This window comes from Camarhynchus parvulus, chromosome 1 (genome assembly GCF_901933205.1).
Source record: "Camarhynchus parvulus chromosome 1, STF_HiC, whole genome shotgun sequence".
In the NCBI taxonomy this organism is placed as follows: Eukaryota; Metazoa; Chordata; class Aves; order Passeriformes; family Thraupidae; genus Camarhynchus; species Camarhynchus parvulus.
The window spans coordinates 91,221,249-91,238,093 of record NC_044571.1 but is presented as its reverse complement, the minus strand read 5'-3'; the positions used below and the strand labels follow the sequence as shown (position 1 = coordinate 91,238,093).

Genomic DNA, 16,845 nt, shown 5'->3' with positions numbered 1-16,845 from the left:
GTGTGGTCACTGTGTTTGCTTTGCTCACACAACTGCTGGTAACTAGGAACTGGTCTGCTGTAGAATTTGGATAAACAGGCAGGGGAAAAAAGGAAACACAGGGGCCTTTCACCAGGATGAGTAAAGTTTATTTTAGTGACCTCAGTACTAGGAAATTCTTGCACTGGAAATGTGCATTGATGAGATATGTTTCGGCAAAGGGAGGAAGCAGTGTTACTGTCAGCCAGTAAAAACTCAGTTCTTTCTTCTTCCCACTGTTAAGAGGATGCAGGTATTTTTAAAAAATAACTGTTTACTTTAGCCTCTCTCCTCCTAGCAACCTGAGCTCCCTCACCATACCCACAGAATGAACTAAATATTGAAATTAGAATTTTAGGGTAGTGTGGCATGTAGGAAGGGATTTGAAATAAATAGCTTTAAATCTAGCAGGATCATAACTGAATATTTTAGACACTCATCTCTTAATTCATTGAGTAATACCATTGTATTAGGAAATATTCAGTTATTTCCTTCAAGCAGTAATGTTCCTAGCTGAAATTTATTCTTGTGAAACTCTTACCAACTCCCTTATTGCTAAGCAATAAATTTCTGCAGTTTCACTGTAATTTATGTTGGTAGTGTTAATAACTTATCATTAATAATATAGGAAATACCTTGCTTTGAGACTGTTTTTCCTAAAGCTGAGCTATACTAAACTCCAGTGAAAAAACAGTTGTTGGCAGTATCCCATTCAAGATAAAAAGCATTATCAGCCATACAATTAACTGTGCATGCTGGTGATAGCTGATGGTGGGAGCTGATGTTTTAGTTCAGGTAATTAAGTAGGGGACAGCAATGCAATGTTCTTGGATTCAGATGCCATCTGACAACTTCAGCCATTAGTAAAGTGCTAGCTCTGATTAAGGAGTATGTGGTATGGGAAAAAGAAATCCCAAACCAGTACTGAGTTTGGGAGAAACTGCAACTACTTTCTGTTTCTTCTTTCCTTCCAAGCTACATAACAATACAGTGATCTCTTCTGTCTGTAGGACAACTGCTCCAGCAGCCCGATCACAATCCCAGGATGCCTGATAAGGTAGACAACAGGAGATGCCTCTGAGCATTCACCCCAAAATGAACACAAATGCTTAAGTTTAGTTACTCCTAAGCCTTTCCTTTCACATGGTCCTAATGTTGTTGGCAGGACAAAGGTCCTAGGGAATTTACAGTTTGGAGTCTTTCAATAAAACAGCATGGTGGGTTACAGCCACGTCATGCTGTATGTAGTAATCCATGTCTACCTTGATTACTTTAGGAAGTAATTTAAAGATAAGAGAAGGCTGGCTTCTTATCTAGAGCAGGCTCTTTGCTGCATATGCTCTTTTGCTCTTTGTGCAACACCATTCTTGCATCCAGCTTCAATTTTGCAGTAGCTCAGTAGCATTTCCTACAACTTCCACCTATTTCTAATAGCTGGCTCAGCACCCCTTGAACAGTATTTCATAGCATTATCCAGTGGTTTCTTCCATTTGATACTAGGCTTATATATAAGCAACCAGCAGGAGAAAAGAGGCTCTTCAAGGCTTAGCTTGGGAAATGGAGATGTGCAAAAGAAAGACAAACACTGCACCAGGGCTTTGGGGTGGAGTCAGGGAGGGTTCATGGTGTGGCTTTTCCTTCCCTTGCATGCCAGGGAGTCAGGACTCTGGGGCAGTGAGCACACCCAGATGCTGTGCAGCTGTTGGGCTGACCTTGCACTGTTGGCAGCACCTCCTTAGCTACAGGCTTTATGGTTTGCTGGGTTTTTGTACCCAGTGCCTGAGTACAGGGCCAAAACAAACACTGCCTAAGTGCAGGTGGGTTAAGATCCTCCTCATTCCAAGGGTGCTAGGCAGTGTTTGCTGCCTTTCCCCTTCAGAAACAGTACCTTTGTTCTGTCCTGGAAGAGGAGGGAGTACTATGAGAAGGCTAAGGTTCTACCTTGCCATGTACAGTAGTATGAACTGCCTGCATGCAGCCCTGCAGATGCAACTGCCTTCCACCCATACACAGGACTCCTACACGGGAATAAATTGTAGAAGATAGTTGCAGCTTCCCCTGTTGGCAAAAACCCAACTAGCTAGCACAGTTAGTCTCCCTAGTATAATCTGGACCATTCACCAAGCAGGGAGCAGAAATTGTCTGCTCAGCCTCAGTGCCTGATTAGATCAGTGGTTTGTCCTCATTCCTCAGATGGGCCTGCTACTATGCCTTATTCTGATGATCACTGAAAACAAGTTCACTCTAATACTTGGTCAGGTCAGACTAGGAAAAAACCAGACTTGCTCCCCATCTTGGTTGCTCCATCACGCCAGGATGTCATAATAAATGGATGGCTTTTTGGTCTGCTCACGGAACTGCTCCAGCTTTAGGCCAATCCTCAGAAGAACAGCTTCATCCCACCATTTTGCCATGACCTGGGAGAAGATGAGAGGCAGAAGGAGAAGGATGAATGAAAAAAGTAGCATCATACAGATGCTCTTGAAAGCCTTGGAAACAATTTCCCCCCACCTAAACATCCTCAAAAGACATTTCCTCCTTTTACCCCAGTAAGTATGGCATCACTGTATTTGGGATAAAGGCAGTCATGTGACTTTAAATTGCAAAACATAGATCTTTCCTTTACATGAGACTTATTTCAAGCAGAAAGGATTTAAAAGAAGTTACAGAAATAAGAAATAAGAGAGGAAAGGGTAGTGACAAATACTGGGTATTCATGCAGGTAGAAAGGGAGACAGAGAAATCTTTCTCAAAGATACCTCTGCCATTTAGAAGTGAGGCAGATCACCCTCAAATTAAAGCTTTTATTTCCAGTACCTGCTTGCTTCTCAAGTGAGAGGTGCAAAACAGGTTGAGTGTGATGCTTCAGGACAAAGCCAGCTGGGGATTTTGTGCCCCAGCATTCACAAAGAGCAAATACTCACCTGGAGGCTAATTGGGAGCCCAGCAGTAGAATATCCAATGGGGACCACAAGGCCTGGAATCCCAGTGAAGTTACCAAGCTGCATGAACCTAGAGGGAAAAAGCTGTCATTGGTATTCCTGGCGACAGCAGCAAATTCATCCTTTTTGGTAGAGGCAGCTATGATTAATCTCTCCCACCTTACAGTCTGAGGTTCTTTGCCAGCTGTTCCCAAACGTTTGTTTCTGTAGTGCAAGTAGCATTTTCCTTACCTCATGCACCGGACTGTGGAGGTCATATCGCTGCTCCCAGTCAAGAGGTCAGATTCAAAAATTCTTGGAGCAGTGCAAGGAACAGCTGTGGAGGAATCACAAAATGACTGAACTTGAAAGGGACTTCAGAAAGTCATCTTGTCTAACCTGCTGGCTCAGGAATGGTCAGCAAGTGCAGGGTGCCCATGACCATGTCCAAATAGCTTTTGTATATTCCCAGGGACGAAGATCCTGCATGCTGTCTGGGCAACCTGATGCAGTACCATGGATATAAGCAGTAAGTCTAGAAATACACAGTGGTCTCTCTAATCAGGCTGCATTATCCTTTAAGAATGCAAGTCACAGCAAAGTGCACAAAAGTCAGACTCTCAAAATTGAGGGGGGGAAGTTAATGAAGTGACTGCTCTTAAAAGGCACCACACAGCTGTTGAGGACTGTCTCTGTAGCCAAGAGTGCCAATACCTGGTGTAAGGATACAGTTCACAGTGCTGAAGATCTCTTGCAAAAATCTCATGCTCCGAGTTCTCTGTCGATTTGCCTGCAAGCAGAGAGAATACTGTCTGATGGGCCTCTTGGCTCACAAAATTCATGTTTGATATTGGCAGACTCTGCCCATCAGCATCTCTGCCTTTGCAAAAGAAGACACCATTCCCACAATTTGGAATCAGGGTACAGGACAGATGGCATGTCCTCTGTGGTGCCCTACCATCCAGCATGCTTTCACTGCAGAGGACAGATAAAGCTGGGTCACATCTTCCCATGGGTATGGGGAGGCTAAGAGAAGCCCCTACCCCACCTTTACAGTTTCACTAAGTGCCTCCCTTCGGCCTTCACCCCAGTATGTTCCTTACCTTAATATAATCCAGAGCTGTGAACTGGCAGGCCAAGGCCAGGCTAGCCCGAGTTTCCAAATTCTGAAATAGAAAAAAACTGATCAAGGCTCTGCTTGCAGGAAACTGAACTGTAACAGCCCAGGAGTTCTCTTCCAGGTCTGCTCTTCTATACCAGTAGCCCTCCAACAGGTAGTTTGTCATAGAAGAAGCAGGAGCACCTCAGGTTTCTCACTGACATGACACTTGATCTGTATCAGCCAGAATAACTACTGACACTGCTCCAAGCTGCTGCTACTTACCATTTCATGGAAGTGTTTATTGAAGTCAGGTTGCAGGAAGTCCCTCATCTCACTGAGAATGCAGATCACATGTGCCACTCGGGCTTCCTCCATCTCTGGAAGAGAGACTTCAACCACACTGGCTCCCAAACTCTGCAGGTGCTTCACCGCTGTGTACAGGACAGGTAAAGCACAGACAGCATCCCTGAGTTCTCCAGACTTCAAAGAAAGGTTGCAAATCCCCAACCCCTGTAGAGTGAGAGACCCCATATGCCATTGCAGGGCAAGCATCTTCAGTGCACTGTGTGGCATGCACAGCTGCAGCTGCTTCCTGCAGGGAAATGCTTTCAACCTAACTACATCTCAGTATCCAACAGGGCAGGGGCTGCAGACAGGTTCCTAACTTACCTGCTCTATTTCAGGCAAATTCACCTCTAGCACCCCTCTAGCCTCCCAGTTAAGCCAAAGAGTAGAAGGACTGGCAATGTTTCCCTGAGCACTTCACATAACCAGTGTTCTGTCAGCATGAAGTGATTATTTAGCATCAAGAGATCCCATTCAAAGCCTCTTCTGAACCATAATGGTAAAGGAACCAGGGAATACTCAGGAGACCAGGTAAACAATACAGAGCCACTAAATCTCGATGCACTTTAACAAGGCTGAACACCAAGACTTTGGGAAAAGTGAATCTTTTGCAGTCTGAAAAGAATCCTCTCCTTTCTGTGACCCCAGCTTCTTCATAAATACCCAAGCTTGCTTATGGATCCATGTCTCCTAAGAAAACTCTATAAATGTAGGACTGTGTTTGTGGAAATAAGGAGGGTGAAGAAAATCCAGGCAAAGCCTGAATACTCAGCTCCAATGCAAGTACCATACCAGGCATTGTAGAGGCTTTCTCCTCCACCCCCAAGTACTCACCAGGGTCAATTTTGCTTAGTCTAAACTCTGACAAAGGCACCCTAGAGGCACCACTTGGCAAATTTCAAGGAAATACCAGAGGACTGGATATATCACAAAGACCCAGTACTCTATTACTACAGAGCACTATGTTGTGAAACAAGGCCTTCCCTTAAAAGTCTTTTACCATTAAAGCTTGCAGAGTAAGTATTACCAAGCACAGATCTGTCTTTATACACACAGAGGCTGAGCACACTGGACTGCATTCTTCTATTGTAATCTGACAAGCCTACAACTGCTGAGCTTTTTAACCCTCAGCAGTCAGGGGCTTCCCCAATACAAAGTTACTGCTGTTCATCCAGCAGACTCCTTTAAGCAACTGACTTTAAGGACTTCAGGCAAGAGCTATTTAATGCATACACAAGAGGAGCACGAAGTGACACCATAATATCTGGCACAATAAGAGACTTAGAGACTTTCCCTCTTTACCTTTCTCACAGGCAGACAGGACTTCAGCATCACATGCCTAAAGAATAAGAGGAAAGAACTTTAGTAACTGCTCATCTTGGTGAGCACACTCACCAAGACTTCAGTCCTCATGGTGCTTTCCTTGTTCCTGTCCCTAACAGCAGTGAAACACAGTCCTACAGGACTTAGGTCACATGCTGCAAGAGAACAGCTTGCAGGTCACACCCCTAATAAAAAGGAAAGGTCACCTTTTCAGAGCAGAGAATATTCCTCATCTGCACTGTGCCAGAGCCAGTAAGAGTCTCTTTTGTACCTTCAGGAAGAAATCCTGAATACATTTGTGGGGCTGTATTACAATTTTCAAGCAGCACTAGCTTGCAAGCCCCATTTCTACATTGGAATAACAACATAACAATCAGCAGCTACAGCACTGTCACCGAGTGGATACACTCCTTTTCCTCATTTGATTTTAAACTAACTACCTTTTGTTATCAGTTCAGAAGCATTATTTCCAATAGAATCAGCAGCAGTCATGATCTTTCCTCATGCCTCCAACAGACTCTTATTCAAAACACTGCCTTAGAAAAAAAAATCTCCATGCTGATGTTTTCACACAGGCTGTATTATCTTCCAATTACAGGACTAAATATAAGAAGCTTTAATTATGACAGGCAAGAGAGCAATGAATGCACTGGGCTCCTTTAAAATCTTATTTTGCAAAGCAGCAGAAAGACAAGAAATAAACCAGGCACCTTAAAAAATGTCCAGTCCACTCCCAGTTTTAAGCCTTTCAGGTCAGGAGCACACATATCAGACAGGGTTGCTTTGGGCTGTTTTAGTCCTGCAGGGAACAAAGAAGAGTTCATCCTTTTATTCCAAGATGCCTCTAGGAAGGGAGAGCATCTGGGGTCAGGGAGGGAGAGGGCTCACCTACCATATGGATAGAGCAGATCTGGCTCAGCAAGGATACTGTAAACAATGGCTGCATCTGCCACTGATGTACAGATAGGGCCTGTGAAAGAGACCAGTTATAAAAAAGTGACAAGAGGTAAATAGTACCTTCCTGCCCACATCTTTTCTAGGTAGAGATTGCCTCTCCTGTGAGAGAGAGCAGCACACAACAAGGTCCCTGAAGTGGAGCACAAGTCCTCTTACCTACGCTGACTGTGGAGTAGGAGAGTGGCAAGCTGCCATGACAACTGATGCGCCCAAATGTACCTGGAGAACAAGAAATGGGACTTAGCTGGCTATCAGCAGTCACTGGCAAGAGCCACCTACATGGCTCTGGTGCACCCAGGGTAAACAGCAAACCCCTGCCAGTCACTTTTATGTCTGCTGTTTCAGAGCCCAGTCTCTCATCCTTCAGTACCCTGCTCTGCTGACCCCAATCTGTCTCATCAGTGAAACATGTGAGTAGTGAAACTGGTTTCCCCCCATAGAAACTATTTAGTTGAGGGGAAATATGTGCAGGGACATTTTGGAATAGTTGTATTTAAATATGCAGAAGCAGCATTTGTGGTGTGGAGGATGGGGAGGCAGGAGCAGGATTATCAACAGCAGGAGACAGCACCCCATGGGAGGTCTCACCCACTTCACTGCTGAGACTTCATGCCTAACACCAGCTGTATTCTGCAAGTACTCATATCACCTTTCTGACCACTTGCATTTTGTTATCATCATCATCTTCCTCAGATGAATCAAGATTCGTCAAGTTGACCACATGTGAAGGACAGAAAGAGAGTAATGGCTGAGTATCTGGTCTCAGATGAAAGGCAGAAAGGAAAGGGTAGAAAGGAAAAGCAGAATGCATATTTTGTTTAGCATTTGACGTAAGTAAGTTGGGTTTTTTAAACATGTGCTCAACAGAGAGTAGAGAATACTTCCATGCTGCCGCGCTAAACCTCATGACTCTCAGGGTGTTATATTTCAGAGTTTCTCGGGTCAAATTTTACTCCACAGGAATTAGTAAGTGTCTGACTTGTTTGTGGCATTCTATCTGGAACAGCAAACAAGACAAACACACACCCCTCCATGATTAAATGGCTCTACCTTTCAGTCCCACCACACCACAGAACGAAGCAGGAATCCTCACAGAGCCTCCTCCATCTGTGCCAATAGCCACGGGGCAGAGACCTACAAAAAACCCACACATTGGCCTGTGATCAGAGACACAACATGTTGCCCTGTCCATTCTACCAGCAGCTGTATCCAAGACAACACACAGAGCTCTCTGTTTAGCTACAAGTTCCCTCCAGCTGCTAAACCCAAACCCCCCATAAAAACTAAATGCCTGAGGTACTCTGGCTCAGGACCTGCCCCCCACCAACTCCATTTAGGACCACCTACCTGCTGCTACAGCTGCTGCTGACCCGCTGGAGCTCCCACCTGTGAAGTGGTTAGGATTGTAGGGATTCCTAGGGATCTTGTGGTACCTGAAGCAGACAAAGACTGTTTAACCTTTTCTTAGGAGGACTGTGTGCACTATAGGGCAGGAAAAGATCCAGAAACACAGCTCAGGGATTCTGATCTCTTGGTAAAGAGACGCCATTTAATCTCAGAAAGTGCCTGTCCCTAGAAAACAGGATGCATAAAAGACTTCTGCCTTAGAGTCCAATCCCCTGTGAGCATAAGCAGCCCACCCAAAAGAGGCCCAAAGCAAGAGAAAAGATGCTACTTCAGCTCTTCTGTTGGCAATGGCACCATGCCATTACTGCCTGCCACAGTGCATGATGCAATTCCAAAAGGTGGAATTGCAGTTGGTGGCCAGCAATCCTTATGGACAAGCAAGTCAGTTCTGCCCTTTATTCCCGAGCAGCAGCTCCCCACGTCTCCAGCCTGACCACAGCCCCAGCCAGCAGAGCCCTGCCAAGCTGCTGGGTATCCAGCTGCCCTCCCACGGTGAGGAAATGCTGGAAATGCTGGCACGCTGCTGCAGCCCAGGGGGAGCCCTTGTTCCACCCAGCTGCACATGCACCAAGTGTGCCTCTACACAAGGCTCATGAGGCTGTGAGCACCACTGCTCTGGAGCTGAGTTCTCAGCTGGGCTATAGCTGGAGAATTCGCCATAGTAAAGCAAATTCAGTGAACCTGTTTTAGCTAGGAAGTAAAGCCACTATGTTCTCCTGAGATGACTGTACCTTTTTCTCAATGTTCTAGGCCTTCAGCAATCACTGAGGCTGAGCATTACATGACTATTTATTTGCTTTCTGTCACAGCTTTTGTGTACCACTCATACTATAAACATTCACATCTCCAGGCCTGTGAGGCCTGACAAACCAAGTTCCTTACTCAGCAGACAACACCTGGAGCCTCTCCTTCCTTTGGTTTCAGGAGCCTTCAGGTTTCCACAGCTACTCTAACCCTCAAATGTACAGTACTGGGTTTTGATACCCCCAGGGTTTGGTCAGGCTTCCCCTTATTTTTGTAGCCTTCCCTGTGAGTTCTGGACAGTCATAGGTATTTCTAGAATGGGAGAAGAGAGAAGAAAGGGATTTTTACCTATTAGGGTTGCATCCAGTTGTTCCAGTCCCTAGTTCGTGCATGTTTGAGACCCCAATAATGATAGCCCCAGCCTCTCGCAGCTTCCTGGCCACTGTAGCATCTTCTGTTTCTGGCTGTGTCCCAAGATACACTGTTCCCACTCGGTGATGGTAAGGTACCTTAGCAAAGAAGACATCTAATTATTCATTCTAAAGCCCTAGCAAAAGAGCACATGGCACACTTCAACATCACAACAGATCCCAGACATTAGGACAAGGAGGTAAGCAAGGGCTAGGGAGCAGCACTCTTCAACTTGTCCTGTGTTGGTGCCTGTCAGGACTTGACCCTTCAATATTTGGTCCTTCTCCCATGCAGAGAAGTCCTTTTCACATCATGATACAGAAGAGCAGAAACACGTGGATGATCAAAGGCTGCCTCCTTGCAGCAATGCAGTTGCCATGCCCAGAGGCTGAAGATCACCTTGGCCCCATGGCACACAGCTCTGTGTTCCATCTGTCTACGGACAGAGCCACAACATTTCAGATCTGCATGCTCTGAAGCCTGGCATCAAGATTAGCTAAATGCCAAAATAACAGATGGGCTATTTTCAGGATATGCTAAGTACTCTACTTTGAGGAAGCAACAGAAGAATCTGTACATAAACAGGACTCCCACCACAGGGGTAGGTCTCTGCAGGGCCTACAACAGCCTGATGGCACTGCCACAAGCATTTACTGTTAGCTGTTGTTAGGCTACAGGTAAAAATCTTCGTCAGTAGGAATTTTCAAAGGAACTTGTGTATTTCTGGCACATATATTTTAAGGAGAGAGGGATGTTTTGCCAGTGGAGCAGAATCAGTGTCTGAGAAATACAGACAGTTACACCCACTGTACAGATGCTTTTATACATTCTCATTTTATCATAAGACTGTTTCCCACACCCACCCTCTACTCCCCGTGGATTAAAAAGATCAGTACAAGATATGGAGCACGTCTGCTGTATGCAAGATCTCTCTTCACCTTGCAAAACTTGTTAATCCTACTCACTACAAACCCACATACAACCCCTCATTACAGACATATTCTCAGGCTTCTGCTGAGAATTTGGTCTCAGAACCTTGTCACAGTGAGTTGCCCAGGTTAACCACCTGCAGCAGAAACTGGCAGCTAGACAAGGAAACTCACCACTTTGAACTCTTCTTTCAGGCACACTGGGATGCCATCCAGACAAGACAGGGTACACTTATTCCTGTAACGAGTAGTGGAGGCCTCAGCCATCTGCACAGAGAAAAAGGAAAAGCATAAAGCATATGCTATATATATATTTAGCTGAGCTGAAGGTCATCACCAGTATTGGAATGGATATAAAACTGGCTTTCTTGGCCAGTCTATCAAAGTTTCCTTCTTCCACCATATGCTGGTGGGAAACTACAACTTGGAACCATCTACACTAATGGATGCCACATAAGCACAGAAATCCTATTAGAAACAGTGATCCAGCATGAAACAGATTGATTTAATGCTACCTCTCTTCACAGGAAGGAAAGCAAACCTGTTTGTAGTCCTCTACACAGAGAGTAAGGAAAAATGTACTTATTTTTCTGTGCATATTGGCCCTTCTAATGGATGCATGGGGTGGCAGAGGCCCCTTTCCTACCAGAGGCAGACATTACCAGCATTATTTGCTCCTGGTCCCATTGCACTATGGCTCTGAGTGGTGGCGTGGATTTGTCACAGTCCTCCAACATGGCAATGATGTTCTTGGCTACCTGGGTTGGTGTCAGCTTCCCACTCCTACAGGACAGGAGAAGTTGGAAGTTTGTTACAAGACTTTCCCTCACAGGGTTTGTCTCCCATGCAGCAAGATGGCAGTCGTCACAGCTTTAAGCAAGAATCGCGTAAGAATCTCTGTGTGGTGACAATCTGAACACTGTTGACACCATCAAGCCAGGAAATTCTTTTCCTTAAGGGGAGAATTTGCCTACACAGAATGCTCCTTAGAGGAGAGGCAAAAGCTAGGAGAGTCACCCAAATGTTCCTGAACCACCAGACAGATAAACAGGGAGAAACAGCTGACAGCTATACTGAGAGTCCTCAAGCTCCTAAAAGCTTGGAAGCTGTGAAACTCCCAGTATGTTGAGCTAAGACCAAGAGGTCAGACCCCTTTATGCAGGCTTCTCATTACAGACAAGGGGCTGCCAACAGTACTGTCTTAACCCACCTTTAATAAACCTTCCCTCCCTCCTGGCAAAGGCAGAGTGTTTGTGGTGTAACACAATCTCTGGCTGACACAAAAGCCTTGTGGCCAAGATGCACCTGTAACACCAGACTGCAGTGTCAGCCCTCTGCTCCAATGCCATAGCCTGCAGGCAGAGGTAGCCCTTGAGGAACAAGTTCTAGGGGTGCAATAATATTTTTCCAAGGGCTCCACTTTTTGCACATGTCCCAGAGGCAACTAGGATTACCAGGCAGCCAACAGTTCATGGAACCCCGGAGCGAGCTGGTGTTTTCAGCTCTTTCCAAACTGGACATGTTTACTGGGTGAAAGCAAGTGTCATGCTCAGAGAAGCACAAGGAACTGGAGAACCAAGGGATTCATCAGAGACCCACAGTATGCACAACTGGCATAATCCAGATCAACCTTCATCTACTTCTCACTCATGTTTGAGAAAACAAGATATGCAGAAATCTCTCTCAGACAAGACTGACAATAAGCCAAAGAAAATGGCATTTAAATATCCTGGCAGGGCTTGTAAAGTTGCGCTAGCTCTCCCAGCTGACTTTCCTTTGTTATTCTACTAAAGGGAAAGAACATCAGGAAGTGCTGATAAACAATGACACCTCAAGGACAACGCTAACAAAGAGATGCCTGAGAGCCTGTGGAACAGTGGCAGCCCACAGCAGAGGAACATGCGGGACAGGTTGTTTCCAGACCATAATTTCACCTACCGGTAGCATTCCAGATAGTCTTTGATCCCTTTGAAGCTAAACCCATTCCTAGCAGAATCAGACCTGCAAAAGAAAGGATTAAAATGTGCAACTGTGAGCTACTACAGCCAGGTTTGTTCAGACCTGTAGACTTCAGCATCACCACCCAATGCAGATTTGGGCATCACTCACAGCAAACCATGTGGATTGCCAGGTCCTGCATTGCAGCTCACACTCTGTCAGTCTCCTTGCACACAAGCTAGGCAACAGGCACACTACAGATGCCACAGGGACCAGTTTTGCCTGGTGTATGTGTAGCTGCAGCTCTCTTAATAGAGAGCAAGCAGGCACAACTTCCCAAGGATATTTCCTGGGAATTGCAGCAAGGAGCCTCAGAGAAAGAAAAAACAATTCTTATCTCTGCTTGCTGCTCCTGGTATTTTGCACATGTGGGATGTGTTGGGAAGGCTGTTTACCTGAAGGAATTTGGTAATTGGATCAGGTGGAATTGTTTATGTTAATTAGCCTATCAGGTCCAAGCTGTGCGGACTGTCCGTCTGGAGTTACAAGTTTTTCAGTAGTAGTTAGAAGTAAATATGATATAGCATAGTATGTATCTCTTTAATATAGATGTCATGTAATATAATATAGTTTTAATAAAGCGAGTGTTCAGCATTCCAAAGCCTTGGAGTCAGATGCCAATCATTTCCCAGATGTTGGGGTCGCCTGCAAATGGTATAAGTATGTTCTGGTTTCTTCATATTCCTACTGAATACAGCAGTCATTAACTCTTCAAAATGTATTCCAGACTTACATTTGCTACTCACCACTACAACATTATAGCCTAGATAGAATATACTTGTGAAACCACTCCCAGGACATCTGTCAAAAGTTCAATCCAGAGACAGCCAGCAGCACATCTGGGTGTGTAGTGCAGGAGTGGGAAAAGGCACCATGCAGCACACACAAGGATACACACACAAGCAAACCGCTTCAACACCAAATCAATGGCTCTAGCACATAAGCAGTAGGCCATTTCTCATCACTAACAAAGCTAATTTCTTGTGCATCATTTTCTTTAGAACCTGTTTTTCTTCTCTCCTCCAAGCAAACCTGGTGTTCTCTTTGAGATTCCCTGCAGGCTAGAAACAGCACTCCTGTAAAGTCACTTAGAGGAATCTATTTACTGACTAGCCAAACACCAAGTGTACCTGCTCTAATAGTGCAACCAGAGCCCTGGTAAGGGCAGAATTTGGTCTCTCCCCAATAGGCAGACTCTTCCCTTTTACATTGCTTGTAATTACTGGTGATTTGTAAATTACAAAAGGCAAGATGACTGACAGCACTATTTGTTTTGTCAAGTGGCTGGGCATGGAAACAAGAATTCAATCTAAATTGCTGACAACGACAGCTTCCCACTAACATAACAGTGCCAGCACGTGTATTCTTCCACTTCTCTCTTGCACATTGCATACTGACCTTGCATCTGTCAGCTGCTTGATAACATCTGAAGGGCTTTCAGCTTCAGACTTGTCTTCTGTAACCCCCGCAGCAACCTCCGGGATAAATGTGGGATCTTCGTGAATGTCGAGGGAACGCATGAGCGAGAAGTTGTTCATTCTGAATAAGAGAGAGTCACTGCTGGTGTTTTCAACCTCAACTATGACTAATTTTTCAGACTGTTCAGAAGGAACTTTTACCGAAGAACATTTTGTCTTAGCAGTCTGCTTTCACAGCAGGGAGTTGCAACAGTTACAAGCTAATCTCTCTCACATATTTCCTAAAGGCAGCATCAAATCTATTCTGCCTGTTTAACAAAGCCTCCTACATCTTGATATAAAGCCAGCCTCTGTAAACTCGAGCTGGGAAAGAAATGGTGGAAGTTTTTGATTCACTTTAATTAGACCTCTCATTCGCAGACAAAACAAGACACAAGTGGAGAGGAAAATAAAAGGAGAATGTAGTGTAAGCCATACATTCAACCACTAATCCTGTTAAAACAAGCACCTCTTCAGACTTTTTCATTACCTGCTTGAACATAGTTTGTTTGCAATCAAATACAATAGGGATTGCAGCATAAATCCATAGCTTGGACCACACAAAGCAGGGAGATCAAAACCCTGTGACAGATATCCAGGAATGATCTGCAGTTTAACAGCAGTGACACTTGCCTGGGTTTGATTTGCTCAAAAAGCCCACATCCCAAGTCAAATTCAGGGGCGACACAGTTCTCAGTGTACTGGGATCTGCACAGATGACCCTTCAAATGACGGGCAAACTATACGAAAAAAATATGAAGAGGTTCCTGAACCTCTTACCCAAGTGTCCTCTTACTCCTCGTGCAATGTATACTTGAAATCAGTTTCTGAACAAAAACACATGTGAGAGAAAGAAGAAAGGCTGACCTAAAACAGAGAACATCATTAAAAAGAACTTACCAAAACCTCTGAACTTTATGTCTGGCCTCACTTCCCCACTACTACTATTCTTTTAACCCTATCAGTGATAAGAACAGCATATTTGCACAGCCACCAGCTTTGAAAAAAAGATTGTCCTTTTAACAAAAGAGCAAAGACAAAGAGACATAAAGGCAAACAAAAGGCAGAAAGAAAAGCTGGCGAATACAGTTTCTACACACCTGCACGAGTGTGAAAAAAGGTTAATTTCTTCTCAGAGAGACCAACTCAAATTACAGTAGTTGAAAAAATAATCTAGCAAACATCTATGAAGTAATCTTATTCTCCAATCGAATTATGCAGCTTTCTCTTTAATAAATACAATTTCAGATAACCTACAAGCAGTGTGCAATGCAAGTACCTTAAACCTAAAACAAGAAATAAAAGAAACCGAGTGGGAGAAAAGTCCCCACGCTTACCTCATTAAGAACGGCAGTAAGCAGATCTGCCCAAAAGCCTAGGAAAAAAGCAAGCAAAAATGTTGGTTTGCAGCAACTTTGACCTGAACACCTTCTTTCACTAGACAAGGAATGCTGAATATGCTCACGATTGCTGCAGGCTCGGAGCACCCTAGAGAGCACACAATGCTATGCAGTAAAGAAACATCACAAACACTTGCATTTTGCATCACAAAAATGGCCTGAAATGCTTTCCCCCCACGTTTCATATTTATATAATTATAGAAAGAGTACTCTTCTGATTCTTCTGCATTTGTCTTTCCCTGACTCACACAGAAGGCCTTCATCTGCATCTGCAACACTGTTAAGAAGCATCTATATAGCTCCCATCCGTTACTTTCTTCATGTTCCACAGATTATGCAAACACTGGATAAGGCAGAAGCTTATTATTTATTTACTATTAGGATCTTGCCCATCTCTCAACCAGCTGCCCCAGTAACATGAGTTAACCTGGAAAAGTGTGAGAAATTTAGAGACTCTGTGGTAGCAGACAGCAGAAAATAGTCTTTCAATACCCTGGCTCCCAGAGTAGCAGCATCAACAGTCCCAAAGAGACCAGCCTTGTCCTGGCCTGTCTTAATATCTTAACAATGGACTTCAGAAACACGTTGTGAGATGTACAAACACAGTACAAGTCTGAGGCAAGGCTCACACTGCCAGCCCCACAAAGCGTCATGTTACCTCACACATTGCATAAGAATAACAGCACCTTTTTGAAAAAACATGGCTCCTAATCTACATCTAATCTAACACAGCACAATCCCGTAGGAGATTGAGAATCTCACATCCCCCTTCCAAGGGAGGTATCGGGAAAGGAAAGAAGCCCTTCGCCACGCACCAGAAGCAGCCACAAAGCAAAAGATAACAAAGTACTCTGGTTGTTACATCTTGACAGAAAGCCACTCCTAAGATATTCTCACAAATAAACACAGCCCATGAAGCTGTTTCACTCCAGGCCCAGCCGGATAGCAAGCTTTGTAACAGGCGACACGGCTGAAAAGAAACTTTTGTGCCTACTTCGCTCAAAAGGAAAGCAACAGCAGCAGCAATCAGACCCAGCTGCTTCCAGCAGAAGCAGGTGCGAGGCGGGCAGTGCCCAGGGAATGGAGGCTTTTGTCCCCTCTGCACCCCGACACCGAGCGGTCCCAGTGCCACAGCGGGATCAGCCCGCAGGCTCCAAACACGCCAGAGCCCAGCCGAGGGGAGCCCCAGCGGCACTGCTGCCTTAGCATCCTGCTGGAACTCCCCTCACAGGGCGGCTGAGGGACCCGAGCCCTTTAATGTCCAAGGAAAGCTGCTGGCAGCACCAAAGCTCCCCACACCCGAAGACAGACAGGACCCCCTCAGCCAGAGGCCGGCGCTCTCAGTGCCCGCGGCATCACACCTGTGGGGCCGGGAGAACCCGAGAGCTCGCAGAGCCACAACCTCCCCGCCGAGCCCCGCTCCCTCCGGAGCCCCCGCCCGGTTTTCCCCGCGCAGCCCCGGGTTTCACTGCCCCGTCTGCCGGCCCGCACTCACCGTGTTAGCCACATGGACGAAGAGGCGCAACCCGGCGCCGCACAGCCTCGGAGCCCACTGCGGAGAGAAGGCGAGAAGCGAGGTGAGCGCCGGCCCCGCCGCCCCGCGCCCGCCGCCCCCCGCCCGGCCCGGCGCTCACGATGTCCCGCGGCGGGCCCGTTGGCCCGGCCTGGCGCGGCCCCCGGCGGTGCAGCACGGCCGCCGCGCTGCCCGTGTGCCGCCGCCCGCAGCACAGGTAGGCGGCGGCGGCCGCGGACAGCAGCGGCAGGAGCACCAGCAGCAGCGGCGCCATCGCGGTGCTCCCTCCCGGCGAACCCTCCCGCTGCCGGGGCGGTGCT

The 16,845-nt window shown here is 46.0% G+C and overlaps 1 protein-coding gene across 1 annotated transcript; it reads right to left on the bottom strand.

Moving 5' to 3' along the window:
- Nucleotides 1-106: 106 nt before the first annotated feature.
- On the bottom strand, nt 107-16,826 carry LOC115916089 (fatty acid amide hydrolase-like). Its single transcript, XM_030969822.1, has 20 exons — nt 16,647-16,826; nt 16,508-16,564; nt 14,950-14,987; nt 13,554-13,694; nt 12,096-12,158; nt 10,820-10,940; nt 10,332-10,424; nt 9,166-9,326; nt 8,014-8,099; nt 7,717-7,800; nt 6,823-6,885; nt 6,602-6,679; nt 6,420-6,508; nt 5,689-5,725; nt 4,324-4,472; nt 4,043-4,105; nt 3,654-3,729; nt 3,192-3,276; nt 2,943-3,030; nt 107-2,435 (listed from the first exon to the last, which is right to left on the bottom strand). Exons 1-20 carry the CDS (start codon nt 16,797-16,799, stop codon nt 2,325-2,327), a joined length of 1,836 nt encoding a protein of 611 aa, XP_030825682.1. The 5' UTR covers nt 16,800-16,826; the 3' UTR covers nt 107-2,324.
- Nucleotides 16,827-16,845: the final 19 nt, after the last annotated feature.

Excerpts from the sequence above, each read along its gene's own strand:
- LOC115916089 (XM_030969822.1), bottom strand. The coding sequence starts at position 16,799 with ATGGCGCCGCTGCTGCTGGTGCTCCTGCCGCTGCTGTCCGCGGCCGCC. Across the intron at positions 10,941-12,095 it reads GACTATCTGGAATGCTACCG|GAGTGGGAAGCTGACACCAA; the intron begins GTAGGTGAAATT and ends CCTGTCCTGTAG. Across the intron at positions 7,801-8,013 it reads AGCAGCAGCTGTAGCAGCAG|GTCTCTGCCCCGTGGCTATT; the intron begins GTAGGTGGTCCT and ends GGTTTTTTGTAG.